Source organism: Pteronotus mesoamericanus, unplaced genomic scaffold (genome assembly GCF_021234165.1).
Source record: "Pteronotus mesoamericanus isolate MK-2021 breed Mesoamerican mustached bat unplaced genomic scaffold, CSHL_Meso_final contig_74, whole genome shotgun sequence".
NCBI classification, from domain to species: domain Eukaryota; kingdom Metazoa; phylum Chordata; class Mammalia; order Chiroptera; family Mormoopidae; genus Pteronotus; species Pteronotus mesoamericanus.
The window spans coordinates 5,266,404-5,288,417 of record NW_026555247.1 but is presented as its reverse complement, the minus strand read 5'-3'; the positions used below and the strand labels follow the sequence as shown (position 1 = coordinate 5,288,417).

At 40.7% G+C, this 22,014-nt stretch overlaps 1 protein-coding gene across 1 annotated transcript in view; it reads left to right on the top strand.

Moving 5' to 3' along the window:
- ABHD3 (abhydrolase domain containing 3, phospholipase) overlaps positions 1–22,014 on the top strand; it is a 43,109-nt gene that overhangs the window by 9,716 nt on the left and 11,379 nt on the right. Inside the window, exon 4 of the mRNA XM_054583438.1 lies at positions 6,586–6,631. Within this exon, the coding sequence (XP_054439413.1) occupies positions 6,586–6,631 (46 nt within the window). The remainder of the gene's footprint in view (positions 1–6,585; positions 6,632–22,014) is intronic.

Sequence of the window (22,014 nt, the reverse complement as noted above, 5' to 3'; positions counted from 1 at the left end):
CTACTTTTTTACACCCTTGGATATCTCAGGCTCTTAGCTTGGCAACAACTAACTCCTCACATCCCATAATTTTTTAAAAATATATATTTTATTGATTATGTTATTACAGTTGCCCCATTTTTTCTCTCCTTTATTCCCCTCTGCCCTGCACACCCATTCCCACAGGAATTCACCCCCACTCCTTAGTTCATGCCCATGGGTCATGCATATAAGTTCTTTGGCTTCTCCATTTCCTATGCTATTCTTAACTTTCCCCTGTCTATTTTGTATCTACTATTTATGCTTCTTATTCACTGTACATTTTCCCCCATTTTTCTTTTTTCTTTTTTTTTGCCTTTGGGGATAATGTAGACCTGAAATACCATAGGACTCAGTTTTATCAGGGAAATTCAAGACACGACTTGCACACAAGTCATGTTTCCTACTCAGAGAACAGATTTTTTAGGGAAAAAGATGAAACAAGAGAACAAGGTTCTTAAATTATTGATTAACTTTCACTGTTCTCCATTACCATATGATAATCAGGAGTTATATATTAATACTCTATTAATATATTATATTATGTATTAATATTTGGTATTAATATATTAATATATTCAGTAATATATTCTTACTAGTTGTTGTATTTGATTTTTGATGCTTCACATTCTAGAAAAAGGTTCATAAATTATGCCAATCTGTTTTAATACCTTTATGACCTTAGTGAGGTTGAGAATATTCAGATACTATCAATTTTTTTAAAAGAATGTATTATGTTGTTGTATGGAGTGTTATATATGTGTAAATTAGGTTAAAATAGTTGATTATGTTATTTAGATTGCTTACATCTTTACTAAATTTTTTAGTCTCATTGATAGAAAGGTGTTAAAATCAACTCTGGATTTTCTATTTCTCCATTTCATTCTGTCAATTTTTGCTTCATTTATTTGGAAGCATTGTTATTAGTCACATATACTGTTAAGATTGTTAGTATTTCTATGAATTATCATTTCTCTTTTACCATTATGAGATGTCCTTTTTTATCTCTGGTTGTGGTGTCTACCCAGTATTACTGTAGCCGTTCTACCTTTCTAACGTTTACTGTTTACATGAATATATCTTTCTTAATACTTTCATTCAGAGTAGCTATGTCTTTATATTTCAAAGGTATTGCTTGTAGATAGAATGTAGTTGGGTCTTGCTTTTTTATACAGTCTGACAATCGCTGCCTTTTAATTGGAGATTTTAGTCCATTCACATTTAATATAATTCTTAAAAGATTTTACTTATTTATTTTTAGAGAAGAGAAGGGAGAGAAAAAGGGAGAGGAACATCAGTGCGTTGCCTCTCGTGCGCCCCCTACTGGGGACCCAGCATGTAACCCAGGCATGTGCCCTAGACCTGGAATCAAACCAGAGACCCTTTGATTCACAGGCTGGCACTCAATCCACTAAGACACACCAGCCAGGACTAATATAACTATTGATGGAACAGCTGTAAGATTTACCATTCATTACTTGTTTTGTTGTTGTTGTTCCTCGACTCTCTCCCATCATTTTTCTTTCTCTTTTGAGTCTATGAGTTTATATATTTTTATAAAATTTGAAAAATTTTTGCCATTATTTCTTCAAATATCTTTCTGTCCCTTTTCTCTCTCTTCTCCTTCCGGGACCACAATTTCATGTATGTTGGCTCTTATGATATTATCCCATAAATCACTGAAATTCTATTGATTTTTTTTCTCTCTCATCTTAGATTGGAACTGCAGTTTGGAAATACAGTACATTTTTTATTTCAGATATTATATTTTTCTGTTCTACAATCTTAATTGTAATAGGTTTCATTCTCCTGCTGAGATTTCCTATTTTTTATTCATTATAAGCTTATTTTTCATTATGTCTTTGAGCATCGTTTCAGTACCTGCTTTAAATCTCCATCTATTAATTCTGACATCTAGATCATCTCAGGGTCAGTTACATTGATTTTCCTATCTCTTTAGTATGGATCATGTTTTCCTGTTTCTTCATGGTCTAGTAATTTTCTGTTCTAGATAGTTTGATCCATTGTGAGGCTTTAGATTCTGTTATATTTTTCCACAGAGTACTGATTTTTGTTCGTTTTAACAGGCAGACAACTTGCCTAAACTCAAACTTCAAACTCTGTCTCCTCTGTGGTAGACAGAAACTGAAATCTCTGTTCAGTGTTTTATCCTTAATTGAACCACTTGGAGTCTGCTCACATATGTGTAGATGAAGGGTCAGTCAGAGCTTTGGGACCAGTTTTTATCCAGAATTTAGGAGTCTCCCTCTGTGTTTCTCTCTTTTCTGAGATTTTCCTCATTTTCTAACTGCTGTTGTGTACCAAACTCTGTTTCTGGTTTTTCAAGCCCGTAAGACCAAGCATTCCTGACTTTTATCTGTCATTGAGTAATACCAACCAGTGCCTCCCTTCAGGCAATAGCTGTAAAAACAGGAGGCTAACCAAATGCCTTTTTTCCCCCGTCAATGTCAACTTCCATTCAGTTTCTGCCTGTTTTTTGTTGTTGTCTATTGCCTTTATAATTTGTCAAGAGTTTATAGTTACTATCCTATGGAAGGATTGGACCTATAGGATCTATTCTGACATTTCTGGAAGCAAAACCTCCTTGTCATGTTTTCTTAATCTGGTATTCAGAACACTATGCCTATTTTGGCCCTAACCTATTTTTCCATCCTTATTTTCTACTACTACTCTCTAGGTAGCATGTTTCAGCTAAGATGGTTTCTTCTCATCCCTTGAAAATTTTATACATGCCTACTTTATATCTTTGCTCACTTTGCTACCTTCAATATTGTATCCCATATTTCTGCTGAAATCTTTACCATTTTTCAAGTCCCAGCATAAGATCTATCTGCCTTTTTCATGAATCATTTCCTAATCAATTTGCCCTTCCTAATCTCAGAAGGCATTATTAGCTATACCACTCACTGAACACTGAATCATATACTTCCTTGTGATATTACTTTTGTAGTAGTCACTCAACTGAAAATATGGTGCACTTTTTTTCAGCCTACTCTCCGTGAGACCAGGAACCTTATTTATTTATTTATTTTCATTTTCTCATATAATCTTTAATTCAAACTTAAAATTAGTTCAGTAAATATTCTGTTTAATAAATTTTTGAGTGACTGTGTCATTCCAATACTAACATTCATGTAAAATGCTTGGCACATAATCTGGCACATAGCAAACACTAATAAATATCTGTTGCTATTCTTATTATCTGAAACCAGTGTAGTGATCTCTGAATGTTCATCTCACTCCACCCTTGGCTGATTATTATTTCTTTCTTTTAGTTTTATTTTTAATTAAATTTATTGGGGTAACATTGGTTAACAAGATCATACAGGTTTCAAGTGTACATTTCTATGATACCTGATCTGTATATTGCACTGTATTACTTCTATCCTTAGAATCAAAGACTTGTGGAATCTCAAGTGGAAAATATTTAAGGTCATCTGATAAAATCCCTTTATTCTACTAGATCACTGGGCTTGAGCAGGTTCAAGGCTATCTGGTCCATTTCACTGTAACAGTGGTTCTCAAACAAGGGGCTATAGACACTTCACACTGTAAAGGATTCTTTGGTTCATCATGTCTGTCTGTAGTGCTAAAGGCTGAGAAATCCTATGCTATAGGTGTGTTTCTGCTTTTTATTTAACCTTCATCAAAGAAGACTCACCTGCTTCCCTGGTTAAAGTGTTCCATTGTCACAGAAAATTCTTAATGCCAGGTTTATTCTTTATTTGGTATTTCTTCTCTTTATATTTTTCCTGTTTTGAAAAGAAAATTTAAATAGTTAAAATATACAGAAAAAGTAAGTTTTTCAGAACAACTTTTCTCATATTAAATACATACCCTTTAAAGTTGTTCGGGAAAAATGATAGAAATTATTTGGAGAGAGCTGTTACAAAATTAACAGGCTTATTGAATGCCTCAGGAATAGTAGTTGTTTCTGTTAAACAAAAATTTTAACTTTAAGAAGACTGAATGCTTTTTTTTTTTTAAAAAGAAGGGGTTTATTAGGCCATTGCTAGCAAAAAAAGAAGACTGGTCTTGGGGCACGGAGTCTAAACCACCAGCAGCATCAGTAAGTAGAAAAGACAAACATGTCTTTCATGGCGTTTTTATACATCAGCTAGACGGGAGAAAGAAGTAAGGTGTTCTTAAAATATTTATATTAGTTATAGACAAAGGGAGGGGAGACTAGTTCTGGGATGGGCCAGCAGAGCCTATAAAACTCCCCTGTAAACAGGAAGCAGAGACTCTTGGGGTTCCACTGCACCTAGCTATTCTATCTTTTTAAATCATTTCATAATTCCAGCTTACATTAAGGAGTGTGAGTGGTCTTTTGTTAGTTTTTGCCCTGCAATTTTTACCTGATGAAGCCTTTGTGTCTCTTCCTTTTTAATTTAGAACATCTCTGAATTTTTTTTCTTGCCATTTCACAACCACCTCCTTTAGCTTTATATGTGAAGTATTCCCTGATGACAGTGAGAGCAGAAAAGGGTTTAAATGAATGAAGAAGCTAGACTGGGAGAAAGGGACAAAATGGCAGCCATTACTCTGCCTTTCTCTATAGCTGCTTTGCTCCTTCACTCTTCATCTCTCTGCCCCTCTTCAAAGACTAGAAGTATATGCAGTGATCTCTGCTACTGACTGAACATTGTCATGAACCAAGTCCTATGGCGAGGTCAGTAAAATTCCTCCTCTACCAAGAGATACCAGAGCTGTGATCTACTTTTCAAAGTTGTCTGAGGAAAAGTGCAAATATCCCCGTCTGCAGTTTGGAAGAAAATCCCAGGTGTATAGGCTGCTTTTTCATGAGTTTGCAGATCGCTGTTTTCTTTCCCCTCACAAGTTCTGCTCGCTTCCCTCAGTGGCAGTCACATGGTGATATCTTGCCCCAGAAGCCATTTTTATCCTTATGTAGAGTTTGCACTCTAAAAGTGATTCTTCTTAGAATGACTAGGAGCTTCAAGGTTCAAGGTCACAATTAACTTTAGCCCCAATTCCTATGTAACTTAGGTACTTACGCAAGTAAATACAAGGGGCTAACTTAAATTTTATTTATGCCTAGTCTGTCTTGCCATTTTTTTTAGCAAGAAAAGGTTAAAGACTAACTGATTCTATATGAACTTTCCTGCATGTTTTTGTACTATATTTAAGATTGTTTTGCCCTGGCTGGTGTGGCTCAGTAGCCTGCAAACAAAAGGGTTGCCAGTTCGATTTTCAGTCTACAGCACATGCCTGGGTTGCAGGCCAGGTCCCCAGTGGGGGGCAGGTGAGAGGCAACCACACACTGATGTTTCTCTCCCTCTCTTTCTCCCTCCTTTTCTGTCTCTAAAAATAAAAAAGTACAATCTTTTTTAAAAAAGATTGTACTTTGACTAGTCAATAAAATGTAATATTTCTAGCTTTTTCTGAAATTAGGTTTCTGAGATTTTAAACATTTTTTTCCTTCAGTTGGGCCTAATAATATTCTCTGTATGACCTTTCAGATGCAAGAAAGAATTCCTTTGCAGAAACATATCCTGAATTCCACACTGAAATCTACCTCCCTGAGAAGACAGTCAGATTTGTTGAATGATTTGTAAGGCAGTCAGCTCATTGGTGCTTAAAACCTGTTAAGTGATCAGCAGCACCATGAAAGAAGGGAATTAGAACCTTAAATGGCTTGATTAATTGGATAAGTAAATAGTCAAAAATAAAATGAATTTTAATCAACATTAATATAGATTAAAACAAAGAGAACCTTGCAGATGCAAGTTAGGGTTTTGTTTGAAGGATAGCACAAAGTACATATCTGGGATTATGACTGACTGAAAGTTCAATGAGAGTTAAATATTTTAAATGCAGAATGACTTGTTAAAGCTAGCGTGGCACTACAACTATCATTGCTACTAATAGCTGATTGTCATGTTATACTTGCCATGAACCAACACTGCTCTAGGCCCTTTACATGTGACCATTGACCCAGGAGAGGCAAACAAGGTTATAGAAAACAGAGGTAGTCTTTCCTCCCCGAAGTAGCGCAGTGAGAGCCCATCTTACCAGCACAGGCTCCTTTCAACTCCACCTGTGACACCGTTTTCACCTCAGGTAAAATTTCACTATCAGTGTTTGCTGAGTCTTGATAGAATAAGAGCTATTTCTTAGGTTAGGAATAGACACTTATCAATGTTACAAATAAAATCAGTAGAGGACTTTTTAAATTTGAACCAAAAACAATTAAATTTGACCTGTATTTAGAATTGTTTTAATACCCTTTATTGGAGGCCTATGCATATGCTTAGGAAGAAGTTGTATAAATTCTGCTTTTGGTAGGGAAATTTAACATTACTTCAATATACAGTTTTCTGATTTGAACCCATATATTGAATTTAGAGACTTGCAAATGTATTTTCAGGCATTTGGATGAAATTGTCAAGCATGTCCATGTCTTTGGAACAGATTTTTTAAAAAAATCTTTTAGTACTTGAAAACAGTGCCAGTAAGATGATTTTGATAATATATTGTGAGCTAGAATTATGTGTAAAAATAACAAAAATTTCTCCTGGTTTTTAGATGTGTGGTTTTTAACAACAGAGGAGTGGCAGGGGAGAATCTCTTGGTAAGTAAATTTAATTTAATAACAGCTTAATTTTTAAAAGAATAATTTTTAGTTTTATAAGGAAAAGCAAATTTCTTTTTATTTAAGATAACTCATATAAACAATGCAAGTTCATTGTGGAAAAATACAGAGAAGCAAAGCAAAAAAAAGGAAATTTGTAAGATCTGTAATTATACAACCAGGGGAATCCCCTTAGTCTATGTTCATTCAGATGTTATATTTAAATGGCAAATACCTAACTTCTGTACTTACTGTATTTTAACATCAACAGATATTTATCTATGTCATTTTTAATGCAAAACATATTGGCTTTAAAAATTAACTAGTACAAAACAAATTAACCAGTACACTGTTACTTTTTTTCACTTGAGAAATGTACTTTGTCCTGAAGTGTATTGACTGTGTTACATGCCTATTTACTCATCAAAGTTCACGTAGAGAAAATATTTTAAATCAGCTTTTTTCCTCTAACCCCTAATTTTGTTGTTGTTGTTGTTGTTGTTGTTGTTGTTGTAATGATAGAAGTTCTTGCATCTCCTAGAAAATCATCACTCTGTCTGGTGTTAAACCTGTGAATTGGGATGAGAAATATTACACTCACTGAAATTTTCTGAAAGCTTTTCAACTATTAGTCTCACCACTTCAACAGGTCAAAGGCAATTCTATCAGAATTGAAAGAAACTTTATGAGTCATTGATAGAGAACGTTATTAAGACTATAAATATTAGTCATGCTAAAGATAAAAAATTACAATCATGTCACTAATGCTAGTACTTCATGAGAACACAGTGCAGGGAAAAAAGAGCTCTTTCTCTTTGCTTTAAAGTAACTTAAACCTTGGTGGGAATCAAGATCATGTGATTTTAAAAGCTAACATTATAAAGTGTTTATGGTGTTACTCAAGTGTCTCATACCAAATAGTCTAATGTGAAGGGTCACATTTCCTTATTTATGCAGCCTTTTAGAGTTCTTGTAGTCAGATAGTAGACACTCTAAAGGGAAAGATTTGAATTTGCCACTGGACCAAGCAAATTGTTTCTGAGAAGCTCTTGTCTGCTGTGTATATTTCTAGGTACTTCAAGGATACAAAGATGGGAAGACATGGTCTGAGGCTCTTAAGGAAATAACATGCTACAAAGTAAATTCCATTAGGTCCCATAAAGTGAAGGAGAAAGATCTGTTCATTCAGCAAAGCCATATTGTTATACCTGTTAAATCAGGCACTGTACAAGGCAGTAGAATGAGGAGTATACATATTATTAGACACAACCCTTAGCAGCTTTAAGTAACAGGCGACAGTCAGATACATAAAAATATGCACAATACAGTGCTAAGTGTAACTGGGTAGATTTATTAAGGCTATGGAGCATAAAGGGATAGAGTAACTAACTGCCTGGGAGTGGTCAGAGTTCATTGTAGTGGAAGTAAATTTGAGTAGGATCTTGAAGGCTATGGTATTGAACCAGGAGAGGGGATAGAGAAGCCTTCTCAGCATAAAGAATAAGGTAGTAAGGAGCATGGAGAAAAAAATACAATAAAATTTTTTTCTTTAAAAAGAGCATGGAATAGCAAGTAGTTACTTGTAAAAGGATAATGATGATGATAATTTTATCTAATATTTATTGAGTCCTTAGAATGTATGTTATGTCTTTTCATACTTAGTGTTCAGCAAGAGAAACAACCCAGTGATTTAGCCACCATCATCCTCATTTTCCAGAGGAAGAAAATGAGACACAAATATGGTAATAATTTTCCCTAGCCAAGAAATTCAGAGCCAGGATTCAGACCCAGGTAGTCTGATTATATATGTATGTTCTTGATTATTATGCTATAATCCCTCTTGTTGTTTGGGAAGTGATGGGAATCCTTTTAAAAAGTGTAGGACCAAATTTTGAAGAGTCATGTGTAGTATTCTCTGGAACCTAGTATTGAATCATAGGCATTTTTTTTAAATTTAGTTTTATTGAGGTATAATTCACATATGAAATAATTTGATCATGATCATGTCTTAGAAAGAGATCTTAAAGCGGTGTGTAGAAAAGAGATGGAAGCCCTGGCTGGTGTGGCTAATTTGATCATGATCATGTCTTAGAAAGAGATCTTAAAGCAGTGTGTAGAAAAGAGATGGAAGCCCTGGCTGGTGTGGTTCAGTGGACTGAGTGCCAGTCTGTGAACTCAAAGGGTCACTGGTTCAATTCCCAGTCAGGGCACATGCCTGGGTTTCTGGCCAGGTCCCCAGTAGGGAGCATGTGAGAAACAACTGCACATTGAATGCTTCTCTCCCTCTCTTTTTCCCTCCCTTCTCTTCCTTTAAAAATAAATAAATAAAATCTTAAAGAAAAGAGATGGAGGGGTAGGGGTCTGGAGGCTGGGAAGCCAGTTAGAAAACAGTTTCTATATACCTACCCAGAGTCTGAAATCAGAGGTAGGAGGCAGGAAGGGGAAAGAACAAAATTGAGGTGTGTTCATGGGGTAGAAAAATTAGTAATTATGTGTGAGAGTCGAGGTTAACATTTCTAGCTTGGTGGACTGGTAAAGGGCACTGGTATTTGCTGAAGTAGGGAATTTAGAGAATTTATAAGATTTTGGTATAATAAAAATAAGTTCATTTTTAGATGTTTACAGTGCTATTAGGTCATCCAGGTGGAAATTGCTAGTAAACAGTTGGATATGGTAGACTGGCGCTCAGGAAAGTTGTACAGGCTACAGAGAGAAACAGACTGTCATTATACAACGGAATTGGAACTCAGGAGTGACTGAGATCACTTAGGGACAGTTTGTAGAGCCAAAGGGAAAGGTGAGATAGCATCTTAGAACACCATGAGTAAGAAAGAGGAAGCTTGAAAAACCTTCGAGCCTCAGCATTTAAAGTTGATTAGAAATTAACTTTGAAAGATTACAGCAACCCAGCAATGTTTATCCATAAACTTTAATTGGAGTTTTGAAAAATCTCCAAGAATGCTTTGAGTTCTTACAAAGGGATAATATAAATTTTAAAGAATTCACTGAGTTCTAAGTGAGAGGATAAGAGTAGTGGGCTCTCTGGATTGTCATACAGTATACTGGGTTGAGTTCTGATAAGCTAGCACCCCCACCAAATATCTGTATCAAAGAGACTAATGTGATCTAATTTAAGAAAGAATAAGAATATAAAATGACCAAAACGTAATTACAATTATATTGTTTTAGAAAAACTGTTTTAAATGAAATTTAAGGGAATTAATAATAATTTAATACATACTTGTATCCTAATCAATCACATTATTGATTTCTAGAGCTAGCTTTGATATTTAGGTCCCTTGATAATCCTTCTTCCTTCTGCTTTAGACCTATGAACAGTTACTGTTTCAGACTAAAGGAACCCTATATTTAGTTATACTTCACCTTGTTCCAGAAAGGATTCAATGTAGCTCAGACTCAGAGTAAGTAAGAAGGTAGCGTAGGCATAAAACAAATTGTTTAAAAAAAAAAAAAAAAATGAATCAGCAAAGATCAAACAGGAAGGAACTGACTCTAACTGAAATGAGCCAAAAAGAGCTAGAAAAGGTGAAATGGAATTTAGAGTAAGCAGTTCTAGGAGTAGAAGAAGTGCAGAAGTAAAAAGTTGTTGAAATATATTGGTGATACACTTAGAATTTATAGGGATTCTAAATTCTAAGGGATTCTCTGGCTCCTGTTAAGCAGTAAAGTAGAAATTTTCCACCACTATATTGTCCTCATTTCCAATTAGTCATTGCAGCATTGAGCAAAAGCCAAAAGCCTTGCTCCCTAGGAAATGAGAAGCCTGCACGTTGGTTCTCCTTGAGGCTGTTAGCTGTAGGAGACAGTTCTTGCGTCAATAGACTTACTCTCAGATATTTACTGCAGGGTTCTTGTAGTCTTTGGAGTAGCTGGTATCTTTTTTTTAGCTCTCTGCAGATTCTTCTACTATGATTTTCAAGGATAGAGATCCAGAAAGTTATCCACGATTACTTTGTGAACTGTCATATTTACAGTTTACTTTAGGAATGATAATTTACAAAGAACTCAGCCAAAATAGAGTTTATTGAAAGCTGCACAGGGTTCCCTTTCTTTTGGTTATAGAGTCATATAGACTTCTGTTGTGCCTAGGCCCAACAAGAAAAACCCTCCTAGCCACGTTGGAAAATAGTCTGGCAGCAGGCAGATACCAGAGTTACAGTGGGGTAGAGGAGACCAGGGTGGGATCACTACATAAGTTATATAAATGTTTAACCATTATGTTGTACACCTGAAGCTAATATAATATTGAATGTCAACTGTAATTAAAAAAATTTTTTAATTAAAAAAATAAAATTGGCAGTTTCTCAAAAAGTTAAACACTGAATTACTGTATTACCCACAGTAGATATATACCCAAGAGAAATGAAAATATATAGTCGTATAATAACTTGTATACATATATTTATAGCAGCATTATTCATATTAATCAAAAAAGGTAGAGCTCTGGCTGGTATGGCTCACTTGGCTGGAGCATTGTCCCCATAAACCAAAAGGTCGCAGATTTGGTCCCCGGTTGGGATGTGTTAAGATGCAACCAAACAATATTTCTCTCTCACACTGATGTTTCTCTCCCTCTCTCTCTCCTTCCCTTCCCTCTCTCTAAAATCAATAAGCATGTCCTCAGGTGAGGATTAAAAAAAAAGATAGAAAGAACCCAGATGCTTATCAGTGGACAAATGGATAAATAAAATGTGGCATGTCCATATCGTGGGATATTATTCAGCATTAGAAAAGGAATGAAGTACTGATACATGCTACAACAACGATGAACCTGGAGAACATGCTAAGTGAAGAAAGCCAATAACAAAAGATCACATGTTTTATGATTCCAATTGTATGAAATGTTAAGAATAGGCAAATGTGCAGATACTGAAAGAAAGTAGATTAGTGGTTTCCCAAGGTTAGAGAAGGCGGGTGACTGTAAATGGTAGGGGTTTTCTTTTGGGGATGATGAAAATGTTCTAAAATGTAGTTGAGGTTGAACAACTTTGAATATACTAAAAGCCATGAATTGTACCTTTCAAATGGGCGAATTTTCTGGTATGTGAACTATGACTCAGAAAGCTGTTTTTAGAAAAGCCTCCTTCAGGCACTTTCCGATTCCAATAAGAGCTGGTTCAGCAGGTAAGGGGACAACAACACAGGAGTGGATGCCGGAACATACTTTAAAGCAGTGCTGCTTCAAGTGCGGTTTGTAGACCAACTTCCACTTCTCAAACTGTCTGATTTACCAGTCCCCGACAAGATGAGGGGCTGCAGTTAGAATATAAGTGAACTTCATTTCAAAGCACTCTGTTTAACTGAGGCGGGGTTTTTGTTGTTTTTTTTCATAGCAATACTCTCCTGGTGAGAGAAGCAGCATGCTTGTTTACATTATGACAACACCGGATCTCATCTTGGATTGGTACTTGGAGTAGCTCTGCTTCAGTGATCCTATAATCCTAAAACCTCATTTATAGATGAGGATGCCTCTGGAGAAGTAGAGTGACAGGCTTGAGGTCATAAAGCTGACGAGTGGTCTTAGAGCAGGAACTCAAACTGTCCAGGAGAATGTCTACTTTTCAGCACTAGTTAAAAGCTAAGTCAGGCTGAAAAGCTCAGGGAAGAAACAGTGAGGGTTTTCAACTACAGGGTTCTTGCCTCAACCTTAGATCATGGGTGATTGATTAAGGACTCAGATCTAGAGAAATCTGCTCTTGTTTTCCACTGAGTTTTTCCATGGAAGCTAATGGTAGCAGGATGGAGAACTCTATCCTATCATGGGCCCTGTTTTCTGAAGGAGACATTTAGAAGGTATTAAGGACCTCCCCCCAACCTTATGAAACCAGAAAAGCAGGCTTTTGTGCTGCCTTACAGAACCAGTAAGTAGAGGCAATGATGGAATCTTTCTGGGCGCTTTATCAGATGCTGGCCATCTGAGAAGGTTATGTGCCCTCAGGAACTATGTTAACATAAGGAGAAGGAAAGAGTAGGTAAACAGTTTGGGAAAAGGTTAATCATATAGGAGTTGCGGTCCTGCTGCAATCTTCTTAGTATTTCTTTATCCGCCAATCAACTATTCTTTATCTGTGTCACTGAGCCATCAGTGTTCCCTCCCTGGAACACTGATGGCTCAGATACCATCTCAGTCAGTCTTGCAGACCTCCTGAGGCACAAAGGTTGAGTTGCTTGCTTACCTCCTGGAATCACATAGGTCATGCATTCTAGTTCCTGGAATAACATCTTTCCACATGAATTAATCACTTAAGCCTATCAACTATAACTGAAGAATCTTGAGGTCCTCTATCAATTATGGTCTGAGAAGGAGGAGTACATAGGATAGGACCAAAAAGGACAAAATGCTGTTGTCAGGGTGATAAGGGCAAGATGACTTAAGAGGAGCAGCCTAGCCAGAGACCCCTCCCAGGTTAACTGTTAATCATTGCTTATCTGTTCCTGTAGCCCGTTTTCACATCCCTTCCCCCGCCTGGGTAGCACATCAATCTCATCAATCTCCCACCTGAATGCTAATCCCTTCCCCCACCTGGGAAGCCCATCCGTTTCCCGCCAGAATGCTAGGGCTTATAAACCCCTATCTAACCCCGATTCGGGGCTCAGAATTTGGAGACTGCCTCCTCTGAGCCCGCGCGTGTGAATAAAGGCTTACTCGGTTCCCTGAATCGTGTCTTGAGTCTGGCTTTCCGTAACATTTGGTTCCCTGACCGGGAAGCGACTCACACGAGCAGGCCGTTTGCCTCCGGTGAAGACGGCTGGGGTCGGCCGGGTGAGCCCGGACTCCAGAGGGAAGCACGTGCCCCGGTGATTTCGGGTCCCGAGGGGGCTGGGCTCCCCTTGGCCCCGACCTCGGGCCGTTCCATAACCCGGGCACTCGGGGAGCGGACCCAAGCCTACCTGAAGGCGCCAGATTGGTAAGTGCCCCGGGGACCAGACCCGAATCAGACCCACCTATAAGTGGTGGAAGGAGAGGCTGATCACCTCTCAGGCCTACCGGCCTCTGGCACGGTTTCCCTGTCGGGAGGGAAAGTGTTAACCTCTGTGTGATTGAGTGAGTGACTGACTGTGTGGCTCCACAGGCCAGCGGTGTTCCCCCGAGCCTACGGAGTCTGAGTGAGCCCTAACCTGCGGGTCCTCGGTCTGTCATATGGCATAACGGCTGGGAAGCTAACCTGGACTCTACTCGGGCAGCCTTAGCTAAGACAGACCCAAGTCCCTCGCGAGAGGAGAGGCCAGGCGGGCGAAAGTGAAAGTATCCCTGCTGCCCCCGTTTGCGCCGTTTCGGGAGGGATCATGGGGGGCAGACAGTCCACCGTCTTAGATTGCATGTTAAGGAATTTCGACCGGTTCCGGGGCCAGCAGCCCGATATGGATCCGGGGCAATTAGAAATTTTCTGTTCCGCTGAGTGGCCCACGTTCGGGATAGGCTGGCCTCCTGAAGGAACCCTTGACCTAGACATAATTAGGGCTGTCCATCTCATAGTCACAGGAAGTCCAGGACACCCAAACCAATTCCTCTACATAGAAAAGTGGCAGGAGCTAGCGCAAGAGATGCCCGACTGGCTCCGGAAGTGTGCAGGGGTCAAACCTCGTCACCTAGGCGCTACGGGAGGGCGAGCCAGGGGAGCCCGGAACTGTTGCTCCCGATCAAAGGAAAGGGATGTAACCCGCATCCTAGTTGCCAAATCAGTGGCGAGACCCCCTATCTATCAAGGCCCGCCAGAGGAAGACCCCCCGGTGCAGCCTCCACCTTACCCAGCTAGGAACTTGGGAGGTCAGACGGAGGCACCTGAAACACCGCCCCCTTCAGTCTCGCCCCCGCAGCCCGAGGCAACAGCGCCCCCAGAATCTCCTATCGCCTCCCGCTTAAGACACCACCAGTCCCTCCAGATGCCACTGCGGGAGACCCAGGGCCCGCCACGAACGGGGCCTGATGGGACCTTATACCCGGGACCGGTCGTGTTTTACTATCAGCCCTTTACCACAACTGACCTCTTGAACTGGAAACACCACACACCCTCATATTCGGAGAAGCCCCAGGCACTCGTAGACCTAATGGAGTCCATTATGCAAACTCACCGGCCAACGTGGCACGATTGCCGCCAATTGCTCCTAACCCTTTTTAATACGGAAGAGAGACGCAGAGTCTTCCAGGAGGCCCAGAGATATCTAGAAGCCAACGCTCCAGTGGGCACAATAGACCCAGCCCAGTATGCTCGGGTGGCAGCCCCAGAGACCCAACCCGACTGGGATCACAACACTGAACAGGGAAGAGCAGCCCTGGACCGGTACAGGGCAGGGCATACTCCAAGAGAATCCTCGGGTCCAGGTAAAGACTGTAAAAAGATTAAACCCTGCAACCTTCCTGCCGACCGAACTAGGGGACCCAGACCACTGCTGCCTAGAGGTTACTGAGGAGGTCTATGCCAGCCGACCGGACCTGCGGGACCAGCCTCTGCCCAATGCTGACGTGACCTATTTCACAGACGGCAGCAGTTATATGAGAGAAGGGGTCTGAGTGGCAGGGTACGCAGTAACCACGCTTGACCAGGTGGTAGAAGCTAAAGCCTTGCCCTCTGGATGGTCGGCCCAGAGAGCGGAACTCTGGGCCTTAATAAGAGCACTGGAGTTGGCCCGGGACCGGAAAGTCAGTATCTACACTGACTCCAAGTACGCCTACACCACCCTGCACTTCCACGGGGCCATCTACCGAGAACGCGGGCTGCTGACAGCAGAAGGAAAGGAAATTAAAAACAAGACAGAAATCCTGCGTCTCCTCGAAGCAGTGTGGGCCCCAACTGCGGTGTCCGTCATCCACTGCAAAGGCCATTCCAAACAAGACACCATACCGGCCCGCGGGAACCAGAAGGCGGACTCGACAGCAAAGGCTGCCGCAGTATGTGGTGAGATGGCAGAAGTACAGCCCTCCCTTCTCGGACCCCTGCTGGGGAACCCCATTTAACCGTCGGGACTATGAGCCAGCAGAAATGAAATGGGCCCAACAGGCCGGAGGACAAGAAACCCCCGAGGGAACTTGGAGGTTACCTGATGGGCGCATATATGTGCCCCGGAGCCAGGCCAGCAATTTAGTTAGAAACTGCCACCATCTGACTCACCTGGGTAAGACCTCCCTGGAAAACTTGCTCAAAAGGTATTTCTACTTCCCCAACCTGTCAACCCTGTGCTCAACAGCCTTGGCTCAATGCGTTACCTGCGCAAGGAACAATGCAGCCCCGCATCAAGGGGCCCCACCGGGAGTCCAACACAAGGGGTCCCAGCCCTTCGAGGACCTCCAGATTGACTTTACAGAAGTCAAGACCAGCCGAGGATTTAAGTATCTCCTGGTCCTGATCTGCACCTTTTCGGGTTGGGTAGAAGCCTTCCCCACCAAAACTGAGAAAGCTCGGGAAGTAACCCGAATCCTACTCAGGGAAATTATACCCAGATATGGGCTCCCACTCACCATTGGTAGTGACAATGGCCCGGCGTTCATCGCCCAGGTGGTTCAGGAGGCCGCCCCGCTCCTGCACATCGACTGGAAACTACACACGGCCTATCGGCCCCAAAGCTCCGGTAAAGTGGAACGAATGAACCGAACTCTCAAGGAAACCCTAGCTAAGTTCCATCAAGAAACCGGCCTGCCATGGACAGACCTGTTACCACTAGCCCTGCTACGGGTTAGGAATGCCCCGAACCCCTCGGGGTATACTCCCTATGAGTTAGTTTTTGGAAGACCCCCACCTATAACTAGAATAGGAAGTCCCAATGACCTTCGACAGAAGGGGGAGTTACAGCAGACCCAGTACTTACAACAGTTGGGTAAGACCCTAGACAGGATCTACGGGACCCAATTGGGCCAGGAACCCAAACCCCGAGGGAGGCCAGCACACCCCTTCCGTCCAGGCCAGTATGTATGGGTAAAGGATTGGAAAAAGGAACCACTCCAACCCATTTGGACGGGCCCACATCTAGTACTATTAACCACCCCCACTGCCCTTAAAGTTACAGGAATAACCCCCTGGATCCACTACACTCGAGCCAAGGCAGCAGCAGATCCAGACGAGTCAGGACTTTGGAGCCACCGAACCTCCACCTCGAAGGGAGCCCCCACAGTCCGGCTGAAGAGAACTGAAGGACAGTGGGCCGTCTACCCGAGGAACCAGAGACCTGATCCCACCCCAGAGTAGTGACCAACCATCTTAGTCGGCAACCAAGGCATGATCCCTGCAGAATAGGCGAGCCCTAGATCTCCTCACAGCAGAAAAAGGGAGGACTTGCCTATTCCTAGGCTGGAATCTTAACCCAGAAGGTTAAGGAGCTGAAAGATGGTGCGAAGCGCTACCGAGAGTCAGGGCAAGGGACATGGAGCTTAGATACCCAAATCTGGCTCCGCTGGCTGGCTCCATTCCTAGGCCCCCTGATATTACTCCTCTTAGGAATAAGTCTAGGACCCTGGCTGCTGCGTACCCTCATTAATAACCTAGAGACTGTGGTCACCAGATGAGCGGCTGCTCGAGTGCTGCTCCTCTAGCATCACCGATACCAAAGACTCCCGACCCATCCCCAACAGAGTGACCACCGTGGCTTGTGTGATGATGCTAAGACTCAGGCCAATCTCGTCTAGCATCAAAGGGGGGAATGATAAGGGCAAGATGACTTAAGAGGAGCAGCCTAGCCAGAGACCCCTCCCAGGTTAACTGTTAATCATTGCTTATCTGTTCCTGTAGCCCGTTTTCACATCCCTTCCCCCGCCTGGGTTCACATCAATCTCATCAATCTCCCACCTGAATGCTAATCCCTTCCCCCACCTGGGAAGCCCATCCGTTTCCCGCCCGGAATGCTAGGGCTTATAAACCCCTATCTAACCCCGATTCGGGGCTCAGAATTTGGAGACTGCCTCCTCTGAGCCCGCGCGTGTGAATAAAGGCTTACTCCGTTCCCTGAATCGTGTCTTGAGTCTGGCTTTCCGTAACAAGGGTAGTACCTTCAAGTGCTCTCTTTCCCACACCAAAAACCTTCCTACTGAACTCCATCATATCCCACCCAAGGCTGCCCTTTCCTAAATGCTCCCAAAATAACCTCTCCAGCTTCCCTCCACCCCATCTTCCCTTCACCCACTTCCCTCTTCCCTCCACCTTCATGTCCAGAACAACCCAGGAAGGCGGAGTTCAGTCAGATGTGGGTATGGATGCATCGAATCCTTTAAAATTTTCTCTCAGCATTGATAGATCCAATTCACTAATATCGGCTGTTGTAGTGGTATGTACACAAAGGATTTTACAATTCTCTATATTTAAATAATTTTCAAATAAAACAAATGTTTCAATAATTAAAGAATTTTAGAAGGAATAATAACAATACTTTAATAGCTAGCTACCACTTATTGAATGCTTAATATGTGCCAGGTGATCCTGTTAGTATAACATGTTTGGTAATACATCAGGTCCTCTAATATAATTTCGTTCAACGTCGTTTTTTTATAACATAGATGAGATATCATAAGAACTTAACTCTTGTTTACATTAATTAGCTTGTGGTAAAGTTGGTTGCATTATATGCCCTTTTGCTTAAAGTTGCAAAACCTATTGATGATGTTAATTGAGGACTTGCTGTATTTCCCCATGCGCTGCAAAGAATCCCTGTAGAACTAGATTTCCCTCTTTCCAGGTCTCTATACAGGTCATATCATTCTTTTTGCAGCCTCTTCCTCTCTTGGCTCACCTCTCACCCTGTGTTTTAATTATCTTCAAGCATTTGGTTCTCAACCCTGGCTGCACATTAGAATCCTCTAGGAAGCTTTAAAAAATACTGACACTTGGGTCCTCCCCCCACCAAAATTTTGATTCATTTGGTCTGGGGCAGTGTGGGGTGGGGAGTTAAGGTATCTGTAATTTGTCTTAACAGTCCTCAGTTAGTCTATTATACAGGCAGGGCAAAAAACCAAAGTGGCGGGTCATTCTAGATGTGGCAGCTTCCTTTAGAACCCTGGTCCTGGTGAGCCTCCTCTGGACCCAAACCCAGCCAGGGCAGGACATGAAATTTTCTTCTTAGGAGCCTGGACCAATGATGACTCCTCTCTTTGGCTGACTTGTAAGCCAAACAAAACTTACTGACTTGTAAGCCACTAACAAAACTATGTTTCTTTACTGCTGTAACTGTGCAGCATGAATGCATAAGCATGTACCATGACCACGTCAAACACTGGTGGAAACATGGCACAAGGGCCATCTTGGCCTCAGAGTCAGCCAGGATATCTCCTGGGGTCCTTTGCGTTGTTGCTAGTTATTTTAAGAAATTATTAAAATCTCAGGCAAAGTTTTGATACTTGCCATTTTATATGTCTACCAATGACTAGGTGAAATAGTTGGTTATTCATTAAAGTTCTAATTTTAATTATATATGCATACTTTTGTTTTCTCTGACTCCTTAACAAACTCATCTTCCAGAAATAAAATCAATATTCCTAAGGACAATTTGGGCAAATCTAATTGTCCTTAGGAACTATGTACAGAACCAAGGGTGGGTGGAATAAAACATACAATAAAAACACACTGTAGACATCAATTAAACGGCATCATTAGTCCTATTATCAAATGATTTATCCTTATTTTTTTTTAGAGGGAGCTGTATCTCCCAGAGTTTATTTAAGCAACATCTTATCACATAAAGTACAGATCTTTAAATACTTAAGGGAAGAAAACTGTAAAATGAAATAGTATACATTCCTGGTGATTACCAGACATTTTGATGTCATAAACGTGTAATTTAAATGATTTTCTAAAAAATATATTTAAGTGCCTTTTTCAGTTGTCATTTTACTGAACAGAAAACTAAAATCCTAGCTGGCCTGGCTCACCATTGAATATGTGGCAACCCCCATACTGAGAGAAGGGTTCTGGGTTATGACTTCTGCAGATCAGCAAATGAATCTCCTCCCAGAATAGCTAGGGAAAGTCAAGCTACCTGATTAACAGGGTGAATTTAAATTTGTTTCTAGATGAAAAAAATTTTTGATGAAACTTGCATTGTAAAGCAAATGACTTCTAAACCAGGACAAGAAAATTCTGTTTCAGTTTAAGGAGAAATTAACTTGTCTACTTTTTGGAAGTTGATTAAGAAGGATAAATTAGATATTATCTATAAATAAATATAAAACATGTGCTTTATTCTTTTCCCATCTGTTATGTATGAATAATTAAGAATTAATTTTATTTCATTATTCTCTCCAACACTCTTTTAAAAACTAACCTCTTCTAGCCATGAAAAAAAATACTGTTGTTTCTCTCTGATCATATTTACAGATAAACAATTAGAATAATCTTGGTTTGTACTTATGTCAAATTATTCCATCTAACTTATAAAATGTTTATGCCCAAACATCTGCTGGAATGTTGTCTTTTAGGTTTTCCGCATTCTTCCAGATTTTCCATTTTCATCTCTCTCTGAAAGTAGTTTTCACTAACCAGCTGAATCCTGCCAGGCCTCTCTTTATCATTCTCCTGATTAGGTGTGGCTCTGGAAACATGGAAAAAGAGGAATTACTGCAATAAGATAGTGGCTGGTTGCATTAGTAACTCTGGCAACTAAGAATTAGCTAACATTTTTTGTCTAAAAAAATCTACTAGTTTGATTTTCAGACCTGAAGAAAATTTCTGCCAGGTCTACCAATTCAATGCATTGCCCCCATAAGTATCTTTGCTGTGTGTGCTGGATGAATCCTTTCTTTAATGGGACTCAAGTCCTGTGAAAAAGAAGGCATATGATGTGTCCTATTGGAGCCCACCAAGTAGCAAGAAGTTATATGATATAACCACATAGTTTTGCATAGCAGAGGTTACTAATCAGGCCTTTTCATTTTCAGTCCATGTGTTTCAGTTCAATTTGACAGGTATTTATTGACTGTAAGAGATAGAGGTAAAATGGTAATAGAGACCCATAGAGATAATAACGCAAAGAGCAGGCTGGCCAGGACAGTTAGAGGTAGAACTGGAAAAACCTGTGAGGTCTTGGAGACCAAGATGCAAGTCTTACCTTTGCCTGATATTTGTTCAAAACATGATTTCAATAGGCAGAGCTGGCAGTGAAGGGCACTTGGCAGGTGAAGTCTACACTGGTGGCAAGGAGATTAAGAACTATAATAATCAAAAGAACAACAGTGTCCCATTGGCTTAACTCAATGCATATGGAGAAATAGTAAAATACAGAGGTGGAAAGATTGCTTGACATATTGTTGAAGACCTTAAATACTTAGCAGAGGAATTTGTCCTTAAGTCAGTTGTCAGTGGAAAGCTAACAAAGGATATTAAGCAGAAATACTGTCATAATTAAAGCTGGAAGTGTTCTTTAGAAAGATTAATCCAACAGTGAGTAGGAGGTGCAATTTGAGATGGTTATCAGAAAAGTCTGGGAGTTAACCAGTTAAGAGGTTATCACAGAAGTCCAGATGAAAAAGGAAAAGGCCAGGTAACAGAGACAGTTGGTGCCATACCCTGCCACACTCTTACCTCCTGGCACTTACCATTGCTATGCATGCCTACCTATTGCTTCCGACTGCAAGTACTCATATCTCTTTGACTGGGGGCCTACTCTAGCCACTGGAGCCTTCTGGGCCTGTGCTCAGGACAGACCAGAAGTGTCAAGGAGTTAACTTCCCCCACAAACAGCCTTCAAGAAACGGCTGAAGGGAGCTGCCACTTGGTTGGGATAATTTCGAGCCATATTCAACACAGCCTCCCAAAGTGCCCCAGGAGGATTGAGCTCCAGTTGCTCACAGACACAAACTGCTTGGTAAAATATTCTTTATTGATTTGCTGTACTTTCTGACTCACTTCACCACCCCCTTACTGGTGCTTCCTAATATCACCTTCCAAATGAGCTACCTGCACTCACATCCTTATACCAAAGGCTATTCTGAGAGAATCTAATATACCAAACCTTTACTGGAGTTGAAATAAGGGGCCTCCTGTGTTTGTTGCAAGGGATACTAAGAAAGAAGCCACAGGACTTGACCAGTTATTGGCTATGAGGGTAAGGGAAAGGGAAGAGGCAATGTCACCTACAGTTTTAACTAGGAAAATAGGAGTCACTTATAGAAAAATGGGAAGTTAGGTGAAGCATTAGAAGTCTTTGTGAAGAGAAAAGGGTTTACTTTAGAGCATTTTGAGTTTAAAGGACTGAAATAATATTATAATGAAGTTGTCCGCTAGAATTTGGAAATTTGGATCTGGAGCTCAGGATGAAGAAAAGAGAGTGAAGACTTAGGTTTAGCCATTGCATGGAGGTGGTTTGATGATGCTATGGAGGTAGGTAAGATTAGGAATTGGGTATTAACCAGAGAAGCAGATGCAGGCCTAAGACATAACTTTTGG